The following is a 24,797-nucleotide window of genomic DNA, read 5'->3' as shown; positions in this document are numbered from 1 at the left end:
CTACTTCCGTTCTCGCAAATTCTAGGGCTATTTTTCTCTTGAATTTCTTAGAAACCTTGGGCGGGTGTCTCCAGCATCCTGTTTACCTTTGAAAATACATAGCTGGATACTGCTGACAAGGGTAACCCTTGCCACCCCCAATGGGGTCTCTCCATGCTGTCACAAGGTTTTTCTCTTGTTGCCAGTAAATACAGGACAAAAGTAAAAATATAATTAAACATAAGAAAAACACATATCCACTAAAAACTAACACCTACTGTAAAAATAGCAATGTTGTTTATGGAATAGCCTGTAAAAAATGTGATGAAATAAAATATGTTGGAGAGACTGGAACAACTTTAATAAAATAATTCAGCACCACCTTTCATTAATTAGAAATAAAAATGAACTTGGATGGATATATAGACTGAACATGATTATGCCAGCAGGACTCAACAGTAAAAAATGAACTAATTAACTCCAATAAATATGAAACATTTAAATACATAAATTCAATTCATTCAAAAGTTGTGCATGCTGGGGAGGTCAAATCAAGGCTGATCCTCAGTGACAGCATTGCATGATAATATAAATATAAGTTTATTTAAAATAATGTTAATTAGAATTAATTCAGATTAAAAGATAGAAGTAAAAATGATGTCACAGTATATAGAACACCATTACATCATCTAAGAAAAAATCATGGATTTGAATATAAACAATAACAAGTAGTTGTTATGCTGTCAAAAACCTATAAATACCTCAAACACAGGCTCCTTTGAGAAAGATATGTACAGCATATCAAAATGTTGGGCAGCTGGCTCTTTGAACTAAAATATATTTTTATTGTTATTTAAATATATGTATATTCACATGGAACATATCATTGAACCATTGTGGAATGCAGTCATACCCTAGGACCATACAATTTAATTTCTGACTTAAATATAAAGAAACGTTTACTTGAGAGTATAGCTATAGTTTCTTAGTTTTATCTCCAAGTTTGTGATGATACAAAAAAATAAATACATTTTTTAGAACAAAAAAAAATAGCACAACAAATGATTCCCATCATGTGGACATCATGTAGATTTTTACTAAGAGAATGGTTATATTTCCTTAGCTGCCAGACAGAAACCTTCTCATGTGGAGTTGGACATTCAATCTTTTTCTCTTACTGGGAATTAATTGTTAAGTGAAATGAACTAACCCATCTTTACCACAACCAGAAGATTTACTGCCTTTATGTTATTGAGTCTGCTTTTATTGACATGTATTAGTTGGTTGTCGAAGGGAAGATATAACTATTTTTTAAAATGTATTATCACTGACAGTCAAAATAAAACATTGAGGTTACCTCTTTTTACCCCATATTAAATACACACAAGTGATTAAGTAACCAGTATCAGGTGTTAAAAATGAATTTACAACCTGTAGTTTTTAAGTTGTCTCCTTTTGAAAACCACTGTGTTATATGTACAGGGATGGAGAAAACAGATTCACTTGCTATCAATACTGCGCAGCCAGTGTAGCAAGTGGAAGGCTGTGCATGAATTGGTGACCTCAACACAAAGGTTCACTTGCCCAGCCATTTATATAGCTTTTAACTATTCCTCTGGCGATATCACAAATGTGTGCAGCCTTGGATTCAAAAGCACCTGTCAACCAAGCACCTAATATCAGCTTGTCATATTAGCAGCCTTGCCCATCATGACTGAAACTAACTTGCAACAGGGAGATGCAGCTTCTACATTTAACAAAATACATGTGAGGGATTCTGTTTGTACCACAAATTAGTCAGTAATCTGATTGATAGCCCATTTAGACAAAAGGGTGTGTTACAAATAAGTTTCTGTTTTTGTCCATGGCCTGCTTTAGAATCTCGTATCTCTGTTGTAAAATAATGTTTCAATTATATATTTGTAAATTGTTTTAACAATGAGAACCATGTTTGCTTTATAATGTAAAACCAAACAGACAAAATAATTGTAGAATCTTTTGGGGTTAAATAGCTAAGTCAGTCATTGCTAAATTATTTGTGTATTTATAGTCCCGCAATTCTAAATTATTTTGTTTTAAACGGGTTGTAAATTTTTTTGTAGACAAAAATACATACAAATACCTTAGTTGCTTTTGATGTATTTATTAAAAAAAAAACAAACAAACAAAAATAATTGTCAATGATTTAATCAGTTCGCATCAACTCAAATCACGCACGTTTGAGCTAACAGCCCCACTCCCCTCTCGCCTCTCCCTTCATCTTCGGGGAACCATGCTGTATCCAGCAAGCAGACAGAATTTGATTTCGACCAATCCAAGTAAATAAATAGGGTGGGGGGAATTGTCCTTGTGAAACAAACATAAATATGTAGTTTGTTATACACATAACTGAATATTATATAACAAAACATTTTTATAGTGTGTGTGTGACCCATTCAAATTAATTTTTGTTTGTGTTGCGATATGTATATATAAGGTTGGTTCCCTTGGTGAGTGAATGGTACGTTCCAGGCGCAGCTCAGTCCCCCTGGAACAGCTGCTCAGGCTCCAGAGTTGGGAAGATAAGTTGTTGAGAATCATGGCGGGGGGAATGTTATTCCATTGCCACAGGAATAATCTGTTTTTAACCGGATTGAAAGCGACAATTTTGATTTTCATGTATAATCTTTCTGGTAAGTGAAAATGTTTTGTTCAGAAGTTAAGACATAACAGGCTACATGTAAGTAGAAAAAAAAAAAAATAGTTTGTAAAGTGGTGAAATAGTTGCGTTGTGATACTGTGCTACATACAGAAGCCTAAAGTTATGTCAGAGCTCTGGTCAAAAGTGACATCTCTCGTAATACTGGGATAATACACGCTTTTATAAACCAACCTACCGCTCTACTCTGCCACATTATTATAGTTGGGCATTTAAAAAAAAAAATAATAATTAGAAAATCAGAATGGAATTTGACCCACTGTTGTGGATGCAAACTTTAGCTAAATAACATTTCTGTCAAAATAACAAATGATGAAGGCCTACTTATTCTTATTGCAATTTGCGAAATTATTTTTCAGTCTTATACTGTGTTTTTTAAAAAGTTAATAGCATGCGGAATGGACAATGAACGCATTGCAGTTTGGGGAATCTAAAGTATGGTGTGTTCTCCATCCTTCTGAAAAGTCATAGCGAGACTAGTACTATATAGTTTATGATAAACAGTGCCCCATATCGGCAATTGTGATTTAGTGTTTAGATACAGTACGTTTTGATGTGATTGATACAAGACCCGACTTCAGGTGTGACATGTTCAGTTGTATGTTATGGATGGGTATGGTAGTGCTGGTTGGGTGACCTGCGGCTGCCATGGAAACCGCGTTTCGTCAAGAAAGAGTACAATGCTGGTACTCGACTGCCTGTGCCGTGACCAGAGTTCAAAGAACACCGATAAACTCCTGAAGGAAAACAGTCGCGTTGATTCTTCTAACGAGTCACATCAGATTAAGCCGGTGTATAAGATTAAATGGAATGAGCGCAAGAAAGTAATAACTTTACGGTTAAAAGAACAACGTGTGTTTGCACTTTCGCATCCAGTGAGCTACAGCAGGTTTTGGTTGCAATATTTCAGTTATTTATTTTTCACATCTCCTTCTTAAAAGACTACCTAAAGCTAAACGGATAGCATTCAAATTTCACTAAGCATATTTCCACTCATATTCAAAGTACATTTCTCATTTTAAAGTGATCGTTTATTTTCACCAGATGAAGCTTTGCCCAGGATGTCTCCTGCACTGGCATGTAGTTTATTTTATAAAATGTCTCCTAAAGTTTTTCGCTCTGTGGAGTCTCTTCTGTTCCCACCATCAGCTAATTGATTCTAATTTGAGCCACGCCGATACCATTTAATGTCTTGTATTTAATTGGAGTCATGCTGATGGTTGGGTGGGATTGTTCAGTGTTGTGAGCAGCTGTAGACAAGTATGGGCTTATCGTTTAATTAAAACACCGTTTCCCACGAGATGGCATCTAATATTAGCTCCCATTAGCGTGGTATTCACAAATATGTTAATTTTGTGTTTATTAATTTAATGCACTTCCACACAAATCATTTAGATTTTTTTGTGGGGGACGGGGGGAGTAACGGTAGATAATGTATTTTGAAATGTGTGTGTGTGTGTTTTCCAGACACAGGATGATACTGTAGCTAGAAAGCTTTGTCAGAAAATTGAAAACTGAAGTAATTTTAGCAGTTTTTGGTGAATTGAGGTGAAACTTTCAGACAATTAAAAAAAAGTTAGCTTCACAAAAAAAGGGCAGACAGGTTGTCTGCTGTACTTTTTTTCGACACCTGTTGGTGTATGTTGGTTTGATGGTCGCTCAGAGACCTTGTTGAGACAGTTGTTGCAGAGAGACGCAGCTGTTAGGAGCAGGAGATGGTGTGCCTCAGGTTTCAATGCAGGGAAGTGCTTGTTACAGTATGCCCCAGCCATTTAAGGTGTTCAGCATTGCACAGTAATTTGCCTTATACAGTAGGCATTGTATTTTGCACATACATATCTGTTGGTCAAAGAGATTAATTAGGCAGTATTGCATACTATGTGTTTGAAACTGCGTGATATACACTAATCTGGGACTGATGGTTTTGCAGAGGAATTTCTTATTTTCTGTGGAATGCAGACTAGATAATGCTAATTAATTTAATGGCAAATCATACATTTTTATTTAACCTTTTTCTAATTTGGAATATGTGAAATTTTTGTGGGGGTTTCTTCCTATGTGAACTTTGGCTTCTAGGTCATCTTGCCTTCTCCCTTAGGTACATCTCAGTCAGAGGCATGGTCATTAGCCAGCCAGAAAGATTGGCAGGAACAAAAGGGACTTTTTCTTGATGAGCAGTAATATAAATCTTTACTGAAATATGAAGATTTCTTTTTAAGTTAAATTTGTATTCATTCAAAACCTGTTTTCCCACAGACCCCTGAATTTCTCCTCCAGCCCCCTGCTGCTACTGTACTCTGCTATGAAAAAAAAATGGTATCCGATCCAATCAGGACAGTTTTTTGGATTGTGGCGTCTTGTTTTTAAGTATCTCCTGGATCATGTACACCAGAATGTATTTAGATGCAGGAGTTATAGACTGTTGAGATTTGAACCAGCTATGGTTCTAGTGGTCTCAAGAAGGCTTGTATAGGAGTACAGGTAAAGGGATTGCTAAATGTGGTGTGTTAATAGGGAATTTTGCCTTGCATATTTCTTATCTCTATAAGAAATATAATAAAATAAATAATTTGGCACTTGCATTCCCAGCTGTGTGCTACTGTGTTTAGATGCATAATATACAGTATTTGCTTGATTCAGATCATGTTTAGAAACAAGACTGTGTAGTGCTATCTGTAATACTTTAAAGCTACATCCTGTATTGATTGGTTTTATTTGTAGAGTCCCACCTTTGTTTTATTTATTTACATTATTGTGTGTTTCAACAGTGGCTAAAAGGGATCACAATTGCACTTTTAAACTAGTCTTTACAGACTCTTGGAACGGGGTTTTGAAAAAAAAACACCTCTTGTAAAAAAAAAGAAATCCCACACCTAATCTTTCTAGTTTTATTGCCTTTCTTGGATTGGAAACGCATCACACAAAACATTTTCTGATCTAAACCTCTGAGTGAACCAAAAATGGATGAAGTAAGGCAAATAGATTGTATATGGGCAGCCAGTAGATGAGTTCAACATTTTGAACAGTAAATTCTGTCCAGAAAAATAATTGATGTGTTTCACAATGCAAGTCTAGAATGATCAGTTTTAGCAAAAAGAACATTTAGAAGTACCCAAACACAGACAGGCCTAAAGTGTATCTCCATGCTTTTGAGAGGCTTGATGTTTCTACCTAACCAGTAATCTTATCTGTGTATCCCTGTATTATATCAATTAGTGTCAGTGATTTGTTGCAAGTGAACTAAGTATGAATCCCTGTGTTCGTTTTTTAAATTTAGAATACAGAACCATGCTCAGACATGTCAGGGAAGTGGATAAGAAGCAGCAAGGTGATTGACAGGATTAGTCCTCAGACACAAGATCACCAAAGACAAACAAAGGGAGCTCCATGGCTTGACCTTTGTCAGCAGCATTGCATTGGAGAAGCTTTGGGATAGGAATTAAGATTTAACACAACTGAGTGTGCTGCTCTCAAGGCACATTGAGAAGTTGACAGTAAAACACATTTTTAGAAATGTTCTCTGTCCCTCCAACCATGCTCTATAGTAGAAAGGAAAGCTATCTGACAAGTTTTGAAACACAGTTGACCTCTTAAAGAAATTCCCCTGTGAAATAAACATATACTAATATGGTGAGAGTTCCACAAATGTTATTGTAACTGGTCTCCTTATTTTATTCCACTCATTTAAAAAAATCAAACAAAACACTTTTAGCTTTAGATCCAGTACAGTTTCTGTAAGGCTTACAGTTGAAAAAAACACTTGGAATACTACAGTATTAAGGATATTAAATAAACTAGTGCTATAACATTCCAGCATGTATTTGCATAAAATGGCAGCTCATTGAGTTCTAAACTAGACACTGCAGTACTCCAAAACATACAGTGTCTATTCTTGACAACAGATGGTATGTCTTCATTTAAAACAACAAATAGAAATGACATGATCTTCATTTAAAAAAAATGCTTTGAAGTGCTAAAGACTGTTGTAGATGCCCATTTAAATTTTGGAGAACCCAGAACATAAACCCTGCTCTTATTTTTAAATATTAATTCTTGTTGAGTGTTTAAGTACGTTTTTTCATGGTTTACATCTTTCATGACTGTATACATGTATTGCTTCAGAGCAGGCACACAGACTTCTTCCCAGTTTAAAGCCTTCTTTCACGAAGAAAACTAGTATGGCTCCTGATTTTACTTTCTTGGGAATGGCATTTCAATTTTTTTTTCAAAATGACAAATTCCATTTTTACCAATTTATTAAGAATTAACAATGTAATTTGAACATAAATAACATTTTTACGGTGTACTCTGAGTTATGCATTACATCAGTTTGTTCGGTTTTGTTTGTGTCTTAGGTTGTAATGCGATTGCTTTCATACTGTCTGACTTTGAGGTTGAAACGCATTACAGTTCCCTCTGTCAGGCTGAGACCACCTATTTAAGTGAGTCCTAGTCCACTTGTTTGGTGCACACTCTGATGCGTTTGGACGTTTCACACCTGCCATAACGAACCGAACTTAGGTGTCAACTGAACTCAAGTGCGAATTATCCTCTCCTAATGAACTAGGTGTGAAAGGGCCCTTACTCTGCACATTTTTAAGCAATAATAAATATTACATAATGGTCATATATTAAACAAGACTTACACATTTTACTATATTAATAGTACTTTAATAAGAGAACAATGTGAGAATTTAAGAGTATCATTACAAACATTTTAAAATGTATGTGACATGTTAATAGTGTAACTGTTGAGAAGAGATCAGCTCTTCTACTTTTGAGCTTCTAACTACTGTGCCCTCTGGATACGTATTTCCAAAATATCCTTGTTTGGTTTCAAAATGCCTTTTCATATTGTATTCGTTAACTACTCACACACATTCATTGCACAATAAACACATTGGCTTTGCGTTCAGTTGATAAAATAAATAAGTATTTATTGTTCTACGATTTTCACTCCGAGTATGTAGTGTTATTAAGGAGTTAATGATATATTAGAAATGTTATAAAAGTAGAGGTTTCACCTCAACCACCGTGTCGTTTTCTTGTGTTGAGTGGGTGACTGAGTAACAGATTTGCAATTTAATAGCTAAATAAATTAATATATAAATTCAATTAAGTTTTTTTTTAATCGGGTGAGGGTTGACTTTTTTTTTTCCAGGTACTTTTCACTTTTCATACAACTCCAAAATTATTCCACAGAATAGAACTCACAAAATAGCTAGTTGCGTTTTTAAACAACTCGACTCACACATCACACAGGCAGTGCTGCAGCAGAGACAGGCAGTCCATCAGTGTAATGCCCACAAAACCACCTGTTTTCTTGTTATCCAATGATCCTAATAACGTACAAAAATGTTTTATGCAAGTGTCATTGCTGGACTTCTGGGTAGTGTAGTTTTCAAAGCAATCCATTATTTTTTATAGGAGAGTAACAGCGGTAAAAGTCGTTTTTTTTTTTTTTTTTAAGGTTCAATTGCAAAGCAGAATTCCATTTCCAAAATGTCAATTCCGTTCCCAATTCCTAAGTCCACGATTCCATCTGTGATTTCGCAATCGTAGAAAATCAGTAGCCCTACTGTAGCTCCGTCAGATAATAATCCATTAATATGCCATAGGCTGCTTGTCATCATCCCCTAAAACATTGATTGGATTGACTTCGCAAATCACAAAAGGTTGCAGTCCCATGCATAGTAAATGTAGTACTGTAACCTCTAGTTGTCTGGTGGATATAATATTGCTGGTGTTAAGCATAACAGTGATTAAAAACCTGTCAGGAGGATTCACCTTCATCTCACATTCATCTTTGTTCTGAGACCTAATTTCTCAGAATGCTTTCAGAGACTAGTAAATCATTCAAAGTATTTTCACTCCCTTCCCAGCGGTCTGTCTCTTTTTTTCATTAGTACTGTATTTTTCTATTTGCTATACAATACCATAATTGTGAAATTCAAGGATGTTCAAGGATGCAGAGTTCTGTGACAATGGATCTTTTGTATCCCATGGGAATCTATCCACCTACCATGTGTCTGAAATAAATACTGTTAGGAGAATGAAGTTAAGGTGTTGACTACAGTCACTGGAGAACCACAAATGTTGTTGTTGTTGTGATGAAATAATTGATAATATGTATTTATTTATGCTACTTTTCAGTTTCTATGTGAAAAGAGTGAGTTATTTACAGTACAAGGAAGCAAACAAACTGACAGGCAACACCCATTAAAAGGATCAGACGTGCCTTATACTGTGTCCGGCTGTTCTGTAAACATCCAAGATTAGGCCTAAGTGTATTTTTATCATTTTAAGAGAGGAGAGTCATGATAGTGGCTTGCACACAGTAGCACCACCTTATTTAGTCTTATAAAAAAATAATTGATCAAACTAATTGCTTAAAGTTGAATTGTATGCCTGGGTTTTCTGATGTTGTACTATAGAAGGATCTTTCACAATTTAGCGTCCTTGTTCAGGACAACCATGGTTGGGAAAACTAACCTTCCTTTTCAGGACAACTGACTGCAGATAAGGACGTCTTTTTTAAATATGTGTCTTGTAAAAGCACAATCCCTGTTGTTTTCACAACCTGCTGAAGGTTACCAAGATAACTAAACCTACAGTAGCACATACTTTATTTTGTATTTCTTTTAATGAAATAACATATTTTGTAGTGAGTGCATTGGGGTTAATGCATTTACTGTATTGGCATGAGTATAAATGAATACAACTCTGAGCAATGGTTTCATGGCTAAAGGGTATGGAGGTGAATTTAAGATGACTGTTCATGCATTTTTAAACATCTAGCACAGTAGAAGGGAGTTCTTTTTTTTCATGAACATTTTTTATGGAGATCAATCCGGGGCTTTTTTGCTTCTGTTGATTTTTGTTGGTTTCATGACTATTTTCAATACTATTTAAATGTAGAACTGCTTGAGCGTAATGAACTGCTAGTGACATCTGCATCGTAGTGACAGCAATGAAAGTGACTCAGGATTCATAAATAATGACAGAAAACGTAATTTAAGGTAGGCCTACATGTAATGCATATTTGTTTAATGCAGTTATTACGTTATTAAGTTTTGAGAATTGAGTGTGCTGAAAGTAGGCTACATACAAACCTCTTCGTGTATTTTAACATGTTTTGTTGTGTTAACAATGGAGCATGTGAAGCTAGTGATCTAATATAAACGCCGGTGTCAAATAATTGTCTCCAATACACGATGGGTCTGCTCGCAAATATTGTAAATAAACTCCAGAGGCGTTTAATTGAAGTTATACAACATATGAGAGAAATTTGGATCTAGAACACTGAGTGTAGATGTTTTCTTGTTTTTGACATTGAGGCCAAGTCTTTTAGTAATAATTAAATTGAAGATATTTGGTGTTGCAATTTAAATATAAAGACGTACAAACTGTGACGTGATTAAGATGAAAGGCTTTAATGCATGGGATAGTTTTAGAAATTTGTATTCTCATTCAGGCAGTAATGACTTCTGCTGTGCATTCCAATTTAGAAATATAATGGGCTCTTATCCTAACAAGGGTTAGTTTTAGGAGCAAAAATGTATGGTGTCAGCATGTTTCACAGCTTTACAACTTTTCTCTAAAATTAGGCTTGGTAATAAGTGACATCTGTAGTGGAAAAGAACCTCTACTTTTAACCTCTCCATTTTTTGATGGAATTAATATGTAGCGTTTACGGTCCTCTTATGCCCCCAGAAGAAAGCTTTATAAAAACAGTAAGCTCTGTGAAACTAATTCAGTGATTATCAGTGGGCCAACACACGTTGAGAATATCAGAATCTATACCATGTTTATTTTACATTTAGTTCTGTTGTGTGATTAGTTGGACTAATGATGGCTAAATTTCCAGAAATACTTGTCCCAATTAGATGAACTTTTACCTTGACATGCTGTATGTTGCAATGTACCACTTTAAATGTAGGTCAGAATCTTATGCGGTAATTTTGACAATTAAAACACTTGCCATCACAGGGCTCGCAAAATCGCTGCCTGACGTTCTGGGACAACCAAAAAAACCTGTCGGACAACGTGTTTTTTTTTTTGGCTTCTTGCCCGAGGGACAAGACAACGTTCTGCGGTTTGTGAATTGAGATTGCGCTCACAGATCATCCCAGTAAAACACGTTTAGAGGGATCAATGTTTTTCATTGGTAATGCTTGAGTGATTTCCAGGGTGATGTGGATGTACACATTGCTTGTGACCAAATCCTGCAAGGATTGCCCCGTGTAACACCCCTCACAACTCAAGCAATCCTATCTAGTCAGTGCAGTGGTGTCACATGACTGTCTGCACCAAGGGTAAATAGACAAAACGACAGCCAAAGTATATACTTCGATATTAAAGGCTATGACTTTTTAAATGAAGTTACAGACTGGAATTACAACCTACAGTACTCTGCTCACCAAGATTCACATTTTCTTATATACATTTTAAACACTTGTGTTACACAGACCCATTTATATCCTGTGTACCAATGACTATACACCAACATTAACACACTACACGTAACATTCAACACAAATAAATAGCCCAGGGGCGGGGCACTTTGACACAGGAACCAAGATTTCAATTAACATTTCCAATTGAAACAAAACTGAAACTTTGATGCATTTTTTTTTTTTTTTTTTTTGTACTGTGTTCTTCAGTGAATAGGATATAGCCAGAGTACTGGGTGCAGCATGCCACAAATTGGGTTCTGTACTTGTAATACTACATTTATTCACTATCTCATTGATATTATTATTATTATTATTATTATTATTATTATTATTATTATTATTATTAGTGCTAGTAGTGACAAATACTGTATTAAAGAAAATTAAAGAATAAAACCGTACTAATATTAATAATTTAGCTAATGCCATTATCCAAGGTCACTTCCTTAACTTACTCCAGCATCTTCTATTGTTTGTTTTGGATTGTCCTTTTACTACAGCGAACAAAAGGCTTTGGACCCAAACAGGGTTGTTATAGCGAGGGTGTACTGTATTAAGTATTTGACTTATATGCTTCATAGACGACACTTGCACATTTTAATATATAATGTTATTTTTCACCACCCATAGTGTTCAACATTTAAGAGCGTATAAAGAAGATTGGATCAGAATACAATTACATCCCTTACAAAAAAAGTAATATACTGCAAGTATGCTTGTGCCAAATTGTCTAGTTTTAGCTTACTGTTGGTACCATTATACTATTCTATTTTGACACAAGTACACTTGCAGTATACAACTTTGTATATTATTTTTGTAAATAATGCAATGTAGTTCTCAAATATTGGACATCTTCTCTTTTGCATACCTGCATTGTCTCTTGCTAGATGTGCACCTCCAGATTCTGATGAATGCTTTTAGAAAACCAGGAGCAACTTCTGCTCTGGATCAAAACGCTATAATGCTCTGCGGCGGCCCGTCTATGTGGATAACTATCAAAATACTAGCAGAAACTAAACTAAAACACAAGGCTGGGAAAAACAAATGGAAATCTGGAAAAAAGTATGGAATTTTGATGTTGAAAAAGTAGATGAACCCTGAGATACTGTACCTGTATTGAGTACAGTGTACTTTGTACAAATCACAGTCCATAGGTCAGTTATGGGCAACTTGACATTTTTTTTGGACAACCAAATTTCTGCAATGGACTGCCCGAAGGGCAAGTACCATTACAAAAATTTTGCGAGCCCTGCATCATGACATTTTTTAAAACAAACTTCATGTAGTTTACTGCATGTCGATACGCTTTTTCATGGTGCATACTTGCACCATGAATAATTGTTCTTGGAATCCTTGTTTATTTAGTTTTTCAGTCCAGCACATTGCAGACATTGTGATGGAACATCTTGTTTCTGATTGTTGCACAGACAACAGGAAGGTTACATTCCCATTAATTATTTATTCATATCAATAAACTCAAGGTAAACAGCCAAGGAAAAAAAATACAACTGGTGGCGTGCCTATTAAAAATGACTTCTGTCAGATGGTCGGCAAATGTGTGTTACATTTCAGGTCCTACTGTACAAACTAGCTCAGCATCATCTGGCCCGTCAAATACTGCAGAAATTACACAGAGATTACACAGAGTTAAATTTAATTGTGAGAGAATGGCCTAAAAATTGCATTACTTAAAATGCAGTGGTGCAAACACATTGTGACTCATTTTATGTCTTCAGTGTATAAATTGCTTATTTATTTAGACATTACAATGACTGTTGCTGTTTTGTAATTTGGTATTATTCCCCCCAAAAAGACCAGTGCTATAAATGAACACACAATAGGTAAGTCATTATTAGTTTTGCTCAAATTCGTACACCAAAAAAAAAAAAAACGAAAAAAAATGAATAAGTAGCTATGACATGGTTCAAGTAGTAACTCCCTGTGTTATGATATGTGTAAGAGAGATAACATAATGGTGAACAAAACAATCTTGAAGCGCATCGATTTCTTTTTTCATAAATTTTTGTGTAATACGTTCTCACTACCTTACGTAATTCTGCTTTAACAAGTAAAACATGTGCTTCCACAAAAGTGGTTAGAATGTGTTTGCTTTTTTTCCTGAATCGAGTGTCCAGCAATGCACCAAACACAAAACTAAACTGTAAATTTAAATCCTCTCAAATGTAAACATCTAACTGTACATCCATTTCATTGTGATGCAGAACTCTCCATTGTGAAACTATATTTTTTTTTTTTTTTTCCCCAAAGTCGCTTTGTTTGTACTAACAGCTATTCAAACTGTTGCGCAAACATCTAACATTATACCATTACACTCCAGCTGTACATTTTCAATCATTGTGATGCAGAGCACTGATATCTCCATTGCTGTTGTATCACTAAAGGTGTCTAAGCCTCTAAATCTAATCTATATATTAGTCAGTGGTATGTGACTGAGTTTATTTTTTTTTTGTATTTATAACCAAAATTTGCCCTTGTATTTTTTCATTGTAAAATGTTTGTTGTTTTTAAATTTAATTTTTACAATGGAAAATTGACCTTTATATTAGTAACAATTAGTGTGTGAATCACTCAGAAAACATTGATTTTGTGTTTGTTTGAGTTAATTTCATCAACATGAGAGGCTCTCTATTTCTTTTTTGTTGTTTTATGAATGAGTATGAAATCGCCTTGGTGCCCTTGGCTTGGATTTATTTTTTGACTTTCTCCCCCCCTAGAACTGCCTTGGTGCCCCTGAATCTTCACGCCCAACGAAGGCAACGTTGCCTTGCCCTTCGTGACCTAACTTGATGCCCTGACCCCTGGTCTAGAACATAAACAGTTCAGCACTCTTAAAGTTACTGATCTGGTGTGAAATAGTGCATTCTAAAATGGTAATATTAAACAAGGGTCGGGATGGGGGAATGGAACACCTTAAGTGAATCCTAGACATTTGTATCATGTTTACAGTATGCCATGTTAACAGTACAATATTGACATGATTTACCCTGATTCACCATGGGTAACCATTGCCAGAATATGGTTCTGTACACTGTGGCACAATAGCCAACATGATTACATATTAATAGACATGCTGCTATTCAAGTTTTTATATATTTTTTTGCAAAATCGACCATTTTAATGTCAATGTTTATTTTCTAAAGAATTTAACATTTTTTTCAATTTAACCAGAGAATGGGTGAAATCGACTTTTAAAAAAATAGTTTTTATGCCATTGAGAAAAATAAACCATAGAAAGCGCAGCATATTAGAGTATTATATAAATGTAACACATTTCCGAGGATAAATAATATGCACAGCTAATTGAACAGAACTAACTATTTGGAGTCTAAGCTCCGCCCCTCTCCTGCTTTGGCACAGCTGGACCCAGTCACTGGAAGACAAGGCAGACGGGCCTGTTTCGTCCTGCCGTGGAGACTTCAGCTGTCGGTGAGGGTATTGTGCACAATACTCATTAAGAGTTTTCCTCTTGTGCCCCATTTTCAAATCAAAGTAGTAACTGCCAGAGAGCATTCTAGTGCTGTTTGTCAACGAGATCTGTCAGAAAAGGATGAAATGACTGACAGTGAAGCTACAGTAGCTACTAAGGGACCACTAAGATGACGGACAGCGCCCCCTATCCGTTAGAGATGGAACAGACTACAGATGATTTCTAAAGTATTATTTTTGGTAAGAACATAAATATCAAGTGGTTTTACTGACGTTTATCCTAAGTAAGTTTATTTCAGGTCGGACTCATATTTTTTGTGAATTTGACGTTTAACAAGCTTTACAGATTAAAATTGTAAAGTAGCAAGCCTGTATATTAGCTTTTGACTTGATGTACATTACTGCATCTCTGCACAAGTGCTGAAATGTACTGCATTTAAAAGATCAAATTAGTGAATCTGAACAGTAGAGGATCTTTTACTTTATGCAGTATTCTTGGAGACATTTTCGGTGCACTGCTGCTCCTCCTCACAGACGGACGGTGTCACTACCTCTTGGAAGAGGTCAGGAACAGGCTGTGCTGGCAGCTATGATTTTATCAAACCAAATGCAACAGAACAAAGCTCAGCAAAACAAGCTGTATTTTAGTAAAATTCTTATTTACTTATTCTTAAGTAAAAGTCTTATTGTAGCTGATAGTGTAAAGATTGTTGCCCGTGATGCCAAACCAATAAGACAGCAGTAACGACCCATGATGTCATACTGAACACAAAAGCCAGATTTGTTTTTTCTAATAGCTCTTCCGGCAGTGATCAGAGGACACACCCCTGATCTCAAACCCGAGTGCACTGGAACTGACATGTTAAAAAGACCTTTGCAGATTTTAAACTTGCAAGTGTAACAAGTTGTCAGGATGTTAACAATGAAAAGATAAATTACAGGTAGGTTATTTAAACAGCTGTAGCAACGCGTGGGAGTGTGCGGTATAATGCTATGTTTCAGAACCCCGCTACTTACTCTTTTAAAGCCAGCTAGCTGTAAGGTCTTTGATGCTACAGTATGTCCACCTACTGTAGCAGCCAAGTTATTTGTCAGTAGACACACAAGATATGACTGTATTGTCTTCATGAATTTTTCAGCTGATAGGAAGTGTATTTATACACAGAAATAGCAATGTTCCCAGAGGGAATTCCATGTTAACGTTTTTGCAGTAACTATGATGTGAGATCATTTACTAGTCCTATGCCCTTTGGAATTTAGTTTCGTCATAATGTAGCACTAGCAATATAATGTGTGCAAGAGACGTGATTGTGTTCAAATGCCTTTTAATTGACAGAAAGCTGCACCACACTGGGCTTTATTCAAGTACCAGTTTGATACTGTAGCAATCATAATATGTTAACTGCAACTTTTTCTGGAAGACTTGATATCATTTTTTTAAAAACAAAGTATCAAATGAAATTAATATTTGGAAGCGATTCGTGTTATGCCGGGTTAGTGTCCTCTTATATAGCTTTACATTAATTTATTGCAGTTATTCAAATATTCTATGTCTCAAATATAGCCTATGTTAAGCTTTTTTGCCTACCATAGACGTGTGTAAATACTGTAGGCTAGATCAGCCAAACTGCCTAAGTGCCAGCACTGTCCAGTTTACAGCACTTTATTACTGGAAAAATGAAAGCAAACTTGTTTACAATAGTAGCAGGAGGATGGCTGTTTCATAGCTACAATAAAAAAGAAGCCAGAAAGCTTCTGGGAGGAGGAAAGCTTTTGTGGCTGCAACTACTTTTGACAATGCTGGCTTTAGTGTGTGGTGTCTGATAAAGCAGCGTGCACAGGAATCTTATTTCAATATAGATCTTAGCATGACTGAGGGACACACAGCTTTCAAATGCATTTTATTCTTGCGTAGTATGTGGTATACAATACAGTAATATGTCTAGAGTCTTTCAGAATCGTAGGGTAGCTACAGTGGGAAGACAGCCACTGCTGACTCAGGGGCACATGAGTATTCTTGAAGACATTTTCAGTGCACTACATGAATTTGAATTTTACTTTTAAGTCTGACCTGTGTGTCTTTATTTAACCATCCATCTACACTAGCTACATCTCGACTACAGTGTTGCAGGCTAGTTATGCTACAGTGTGTTTGAAATAAATAGCTACATTTCCTGAAGGTCAAAGTTTGTTATTGCTAGTTAAAATACTTAACTGAATGCACTTAGATACATTGTTAACATGTGTTGTAGTCAACCAAAACTGTAGATAAGCTGGCTGACACCCCTTTCTGCATCTCTGAACAGTCTTCATTGTTCATTGTATACATTTCAGTTGTGTTTTTTTTGTTTTGTTTTAGTTTTTTTGTTTTTGTTTTTGAACAAGTACATGCTTTTGCAATCAGAGTTTGATATAAAATTAGCATTTTCTGTATGCTGAAGGAACATGATTATAACAGCACCTTACGTTCATGCATTTAGGGCTGCAACGAAGGGTACATTTTGACCTTTTGAAGGCTCGTAACACATTACCAAAGGAAGGTTTGGACCTTCGATGATGCTGATTTGCATAATAAGTGCTTTGGAAACTATACCCTGCTCCATACATGGTAGTGGTGCCATATAGATTTGCTATGTATAATGATTTGGCAGTGGATTGACAGTGAACAACTTTTATTTACATAGTATGCATTATACAAATCCAAAAGATCCAGTGTTTGTATGCAAGTGACATTTCTTGTGTGCTTTATAGTATTCAAACATTGTCAGACAGTTTCTGTTGACAGAGAAAAAAACACAGTTTGAACGCCACCTGACAAACCTTCGAATGTTTAAAACTACCTCTGAATTCCTGGCTAGTGAACGAACCTTCGAACACAGCCCTACGTGGATTTGAATTTTACTTTTAAGTCTGACCTGTGTGTGTTTGTTTAACCATCCATCTACACTAGCTACATCTCGACTACAGTACTTGCCATCATCAGAAAACTTCCCAGTCTTTGTTTGAATTGATTTTCTCTCTGGGTGAAATGCATTGAGCTGTTTGTTTTTTTTCTACTTTTTAAAGCAGTGGAATCAATACAATATGTGAAGTCTGTGATCAGAAATCCTCAAAGTTGGTCTGTAATGCAGTCAGACATTCTTCTGACCCTTTCAACAGTATTCAGCCACAATTATCCAAGTGTTTCATCCCCCTTCGTAGACACAATGATCATCATTAGCAATCTAATCGGAAATGTGAGTTTTGTGAAGAAAAAAGTTGGAGACTTGTTTAGCGCTTTAATATGCATTGTCTTGGTGTGTTGTATTTGGAAACTTTTTTAATTAACTTGAAATACTACAAAACGGGCAGCAAATTTAAGCTTCGATCTACAGTACGAAGTAGCTTTGCTGGTATTTGGTTTGTTAACGTTGTTCTCAAAATATCTTCTGTACAAGTGCTGTAGGAACCAATGCTTGGGCCGAATAAAAAAGTGTGTGTGGTTCAGGTTACCCGACCGACCCTATTTTTTCCACCAGCCCCTAAATATTTTTTGCTGATAACGAGCTAAACGCTTTGCTATCAATCCGAAAAACTAAATCACTGTGTGCAGCCACGTTTTCGCTCATGCGATTTACCAGAAGCTGCGTAGCAAACAAGATATTCAGCTCATATAAAATGTTGGTGTCTGAGCAGCACTCTGGGGTGAAACGCTGTTTTTCACACTCCATCTTCATTGTTATTTATCTTGACTAGCAGCCTGTTTTTATTTCTCGCCAATACGTTATCGTTTAATGTTGCGGACGTACGTTTTCCTTGTACTGTGTCTGCGTGTGCTCCCTGGCTAAACAGTACTGAAATTGACAAGCGGCATCGGGAACTGAAAAAACCTCAGAATGGAGTGTGGTAACCAGTGGTGTACCACAGGGATCAGTATTAGGTCCTCTGCTATTCCTAATCTACATTAATGATTTAGATTCTGGTATAGTAAGCAAACTTGTTAAATTTGCAGACGACACAAAAGTAGGAGGAGTGGCAAACACTGTTGCAGCAGCAAAGGTCATTCAAAATGATCTAGACAAGATTCAGAACTGGGCAGACACATGGCAAATGACATTTAATAGAGAAAAGTGTAAGGTACTGCACGCAGGAAATAAAAATGTACATTATAAATATCATATGGGAGATATTGAAATTGGAGAAGGAATCTATGAAAAAGACCTAGGAGTTTTTGTTGACTCAGAAATGTCTTCATCTAGGCAATGTGGGGAAGCTATAAAAAAGGCTAACAAGATACTCGGATACATTGTGAAAAGTGTTGAATTTAAATCAAGGGAAGTAATGTTAAAACTGTACAATGCACTAGTAAGACCTCATCTTGAATATTGTGTGCAGTTCTGGTCACCTCGCTATAAAAAAGATATTGCTGCTCTAGAAAGAGTGCAAAGAAGAGCAACCAGAATTATTCCGGGCTTAAAAGGCATGTCATATGCAGACAGGCTAAAAGAATTGAATCTGTTCAGTCTTGAACAAAGAAGACTACGTGGCGACCTAATTCAAGCATTCAAAATTCTAAAAGGTATTGACAGTGTCGACCCAAGGGACTTTTTCAGCCTGAAAAAAGAAACAAGGACCAGGGGTCACAAATGGAGTTTAGAAAAAGGGGCATTCAGAACAGAAAATAGGAGACACTTTTTTACACAGAGAATTGTGAGGGTCTGGAATCAACTCCCCAGTAATGTTGTTGAAGCTGACACCCTGGGATCCTTCAAGAAGCTGCTTGATGAGATTTTGGGATCAATAAGCTACTAACAACCAAACGAGCAAGATGGGCCGAATGGCCTCCTCTCGTTTGTAAACTTTCTTATGTTCTTTATGTTCTTATGATGTGGCAACTGCTTTTTAAAAAGGGGTAGCGTTTTAGTTTTTTAAAATAATGTTATCACATAACATTTCTAAAGTAAACTAAGTACAACAGCTAGCCTTGTTTTGTTTTTTTTTCCTTTCAAAACTGACAAACTAAACACTATCTGACAACTCTATGAAAAACAGCACATAGCAGGCTCTGCCTCCTTCATGATCCTATGTACCTGGCAAGATCTCTCGATTTGCTGAAAGTAATTGTGAAATTGTTTACTATCGTATCGGTGTAAAAAATTCACCATACACCTGTTTTTTCTAGGCTATGATATAAAGCCTTCCGTTCTTTATTTTATCGCATACATTTTGTTGCCTTAACTTTTTTTTATTTGTGACCTGCTATTTTGTCTGATTTTAATGCCTTTTTTTTATTGTATGCATTTTATTGCTTGTTTCTTATTTCTGTGATCTGTGATGTCTGTATGGTCTTTATATTTTTTATTGTAAAAGAACGGGGATACTATAGTGTATGTAAAAAGGGCACGTGTTAGGCTAATATTGTCAGGTTTTTATATGTGCCCTGCAGTTTCATGGTCTTTTTGATTTTGATTTTTTTTTTTACAGCTTAGCATGCAACAATCATTGGATTGGATGTATCCTATTAGTGTTTAGGCTATATTGTGGACGAAAGATCCTCCAGTTTTAAATGATCATTGTCCAATCCTAAACATTATGCCATTCATTTTAGTGTGTGTAAAATTGCTGTTTTTTTTATTTATTTTTTATTTGAAATGCTAGTTAGGAGTGAATATTCAGATTTTCCAAATGTTTTCACGTGGGTACATCCAGCATTAAAATTTTTGAAAATCAAGTATTGCACCAAATATAGCCTTGCAGCCAAATAATATTTTTCAAGAGCAGGCAAGGATAGCCCTCCTAGTTTAGAGAGTGAGTCTCTCCTTTTCTTTCTTCTTTCCTGGGAACCTTTGATAGAAAATCTACCTAACGGAGAGATTGACGGCATTTTCCAGTTCAGCATCTTCTACTATTAATTCTATTTATTATACTGATTATTGGTAACCTAAAACTTAGTTACAATCTTCACATAATAGAATTTTTACATGCAAGTAAACATTTTCCCATCCAACTAACTGATTTTTGAAGCAGGTAATTTATTTGCAAGTTCCCTAACAATCCAATGATTCTATCACGATTTTAACGCCCATATAACTGCTGTCAGCTACTTTTTTACACGTCCAACTACTGCAACTTACAGAAATATCATTACAATAGCACTTTCACCCTTTGCAGGAATTTAAATCACTGAGCAAATATTCAGAAAGTCACTCCTATTGCTAACGCGCCTTTATGTAGACATTATTCTTAAAGGTTTCTTTGTAATGGCTTATCCCACAAGGCTGACATTAAATGCTGGAGCTATTTACAATGATGCATATTAAATATAGAACACAGTAAAACATCGCAATTCAAACGCCTGGGGAGCAGTGTCTTCGAAAACAGAAACAATCTATTAAATACCAGCAATAAAATATTCTGTCTGCAACAGACGTGTTTTGTAGAATGGTTTAATATAGCTCGGCAGGCAGTGTTCTGCAGCGCCAAGTACTGTGCTGGGAAATCACGTGGTGCATCAATTTATTGATGTTCGGATTTGCAATGTTTTACAGTATATGAATACTAGTTCACTTTGACCTGGCTAATCCAACATTTTTCATTTGTCAAAATTGAAATATGACATAGATTTGAGAGATTAATGCTACTTGCAAATACATTATTGCAAAACATGTTTGTATAAGATAAACAAGGATGCACTCTTTAAATGAAAGTTATTTAGTATCTAAACACAAGTACTGTGATAATATTAATAAGCGGGTTAATAACAGTCTGACATGCAAAGTGAAATTCATGCAGTTTAATATGTTAAAATTTGAAAAAACCTCAACTTATGTTGGAGTTTTAAAGCTAAACTCTGATTTTGTTTCATTTAACTTTGTTAATTCATTGCCGCATCTGTTTTACGTTATTTTCTGCATTCCATCAAGATTAAAATTATTGCAGATGTGTTATTTTTAATAGGAGAATGTCATCTGTGTTCGTTCTTATGGCGTTTTATGGCAAAAATAGTTCACAGTGTAGAAATTAATTTAATCAGTCATTAAGTGCAGCAGCACAATGATGCTGCTATATTTTAGTCCCAGTGGTTTCAGTCCTTCGAGCTACCTGCCTATAGCATAAAACAAGGCAGGCAGAAAGTTTATTAATGAAGATCAGCTGTGAGGTGGAGATGGTGGGAGAATGAACTAATGAAAGTACCTATTAGCAATGTACTGGAAACTATCACTTGACACTTACTAAGCTCACACTGCTTATTGAGGAAATAATAAAAAAATACAAATAAAGATTTTATCTACCTACCCTTGTATTTTTTTTTCACCCAGCATAAACAGAACCACATACATTTTGTTTTTTATTTGGCCTTATAATAATGCCCCTGGCGACTGAGTGAGGCACACACTGTACAATATGTATGCTTTAAATACAATATGTGCAGTGTACTGTATGAAACATATTGTATGCTCCAGTTCAAAATCAATAAACAACCTAGTTTTCTTAATATTACAGAAAGAAATGTATCTTAGAAGTCTACAAGTTTAATTAACATAGTAATGCATGTTACAAAATAAGTAATTTTTGTTATTTTCACAGATACAATAGGGTTGTTCACTGTTGTTAAGTTTAAAAAGTATTTCACACAGAAGACATCACACCATAAATCATTTAACCAACTATCCTTGGCACAATACAATCCCAGTTATTTATTGTTTATTTTATTTATTAGCAGAAGTTCTTTTCCAGGGCAATTTACAATTGTTACAAAATATCACAGTACAAAATACCACCTTATAAAATATCACATTATAAAATATTACAGTACAGAGTATCACATTACATAATATCACATTACAGATAAGAGCAGTTATAAAATCAGTGACAAATAAGATCAATGAATACATTAGATGATTACATGTAAGGGGGCCTAACTAAGCAGTTAACTTGTAGAAAGAAAAAAGTTTGTCTAATACAATTATCAATGTAGTTAAAATGCACAAGCTTACAGTAATACGGCAGTTGTAGTTTGAATAACCCTACTAATGTAAAAGGCTGGCGTAGCTGCAGTTTGATAAACACACAGACAGTTATACCCCAGCAATGCAAACAAACACATTACAATTATTAAAGCTCCAGAGGGTTGTCTGTGTGTTCATTTCTTGCACAGTACGTTAATTGATGTGCAAAACAATGTTTGTGTGGCAGTTCAGATTTTAAAAACAACTAACAATTTTAAGTTGTTTTTTTGTCATTTTTTTGTTTTGTTTTGTTTTCTAAAACAATGCTGTTTTTTTAAACATAGTATAACTTTAGATCAATATACTAGCATGGTGTCTACAGACTTCATGGTAATTCTAGGGCATTAAGACCCTGGTGAGCGTCGGCTGGCAGGCATCTGGGCTCATAGGCAAGGGGGAGCTAGAATGGTCGCCAGTTGCCAAACAATTATCAGGTGCAGCTGGGGGTGCTAATTAATTCTGCATTAAAGCAGGTAGCAGACAGTGGCAGCAAGAGTTTTTGATGGTGATGATTTGCCAGTACAAAGAAAGAAAAGGTATTGTTTGGTAAACTGACTATCGGTTATTTACAGGGTAACAGTGCTCAGCCCTCCCTGATAATAGTTTAGGGTAAAAGGAAGGTGTAGGTAGGTCCCAGTGGAGCTAGGCTTGTTTTGTTTTTAAAAGAAATGTACCAGTCCGCTATTGATTTTGATGCACCCAAACGTCACAGTGATAGACAATGTCACAATACATTAAACCAGACAACAAACGTTTCAATTTCATTTCTACTGCATGTAAGTTAGCGTAATAAAAAAACTACTGATTGGTCCACCAAATAAGTAATTTCTTATTGAAACTTGGTAAGAAATAATAAAAAAAGACCAAACAGATTTATTTTAGATACCTTGCTTATCTAGTTTTAAATTTCTACTACTTTAAATCTAAAAAAAAAAAAAAAAAAAAAAAAAAAAAGTGATTGCCAAAAGGCAACGTTGCAAAATTATTAAATTAGGTAGCCTGTTTCTTTTTCAATGTGTTAGAGGGAAAATTTAGCAGTGTCACTAGAAAACAAAAGAAATCAAACATCGCAGCAAAGCTAAAAATTGAATGTGGCCGATGTCTTTCTTATCTTCTCTATTTCTTTAGAATGCAGAATTAATCAGAATATTGCATAGCGATCTGGAAAGATCAGACTTACACTGACTGTTGGCTGGATTTATTTTTATTTATGTAGTTATTTATTTGTTTTGACCAAACTAAGAAAGAAAAGGAAGTAATATATACCTTACAAGCCAGTAATACTGTATATTGAAACGGAATCTGAACCTATGGGTGGGGTGGGGGGGCAGAAATGGATTGTGCACATAATGAAACAAAAATGAGTTATTGTTAAACAACTCTACCCTCTCCGCTTTATCAGACGGCCCTCCGTTCTCGTGCTCTGTGTTTAAATCTGTTCAACACATGTTGCTGTCTGTAATGCTGCAGTTCCCTTATTGACCACAATAAGAATGTCGTGTGAAGACAGCATGAGAGTAGGGTGAAGACAGAGTGAAAGCTGCAGGAACATAAGAAAGTTTACAAACAAGAGGAGGCCATTCGGCCAATCTTGCTTGTTTGGTTGTTAGTAGCTTATTAATCCCAGAATCTCATCAAGCAGCTTCTTGAAGGATCCCAGGGTGTCAGCTTCAACAACATTACTGGGGAGTTAGTTCCAGACCCTCACGATTCTCTGTGTTAAAAAGTGCCCCCTATTTTCCGTTCTGAATGCCCCTTTGTCTAATCTCCATTTGTGACCTCTGGTCCTTGTTTCTTTTTTCAGGTCTAAAAAGTCCCTTGGGTCAACATTGTCAATACCTTTTGAGTGCTTGAATTCGGTCGCTGCTTAGTTTTCTTTGTTCAAGACTGAGTATATTCAATTATTTTAGCCTGTCTGCATATGGCATGCCTTTTAAACTCAGAATAATAATTCTGGTTGCTGTTCTTTGCACTCTTTCTACAGCAGAGGTTTAGTGGCGAGGTGATCACAATTGAACACAATATTCTAGATGAGGTCTTGGTAATGCATTGTACAGTTTTAACATTACTTCCGTTGATTTCAATTCAACGCTTTTCACAATATATCCAAGCATCTTGTTGGCCTTTTTTGTAGCTTCTCCACATTGTCTAGATGAAGACATTTCTGAGTCAACAAAAACTCCTAGGGCTTTTTCATAGATTCCTTCTTCAATTTCAGTATCTCCCATATGA

The 24,797-nt window shown here is 35.6% G+C and overlaps 1 protein-coding gene across 2 annotated transcripts in view; it reads left to right on the top strand.

Annotated features, from left to right (window-relative positions):
• Positions 1-2,548: 2,548 nt before the first annotated feature.
• The window catches only part of LOC121320398 (nectin-3-like), a 127,397-nt gene continuing 105,148 nt past the window's right edge, over positions 2,549-24,797 (top strand). For both annotated transcript variants that reach the window (XM_041258682.1, XM_041258681.1), the window contains exon 1: positions 2,549-2,651. In XM_041258682.1, the coding sequence (XP_041114616.1) occupies positions 2,558-2,651 (94 nt within the window). In that variant the 5' untranslated portion in view covers positions 2,549-2,557. The remainder of the gene's footprint in view (positions 2,652-24,797) is intronic.

This window comes from Polyodon spathula, chromosome 9 (assembly GCF_017654505.1).
Source record: "Polyodon spathula isolate WHYD16114869_AA chromosome 9, ASM1765450v1, whole genome shotgun sequence".
NCBI lineage: Eukaryota > Metazoa > Chordata > Actinopteri > Acipenseriformes > Polyodontidae > Polyodon > Polyodon spathula.
The sequence above is the reverse complement of the archived record's forward strand: the minus strand, read 5'-3'. Positions and strand labels throughout refer to the sequence as shown.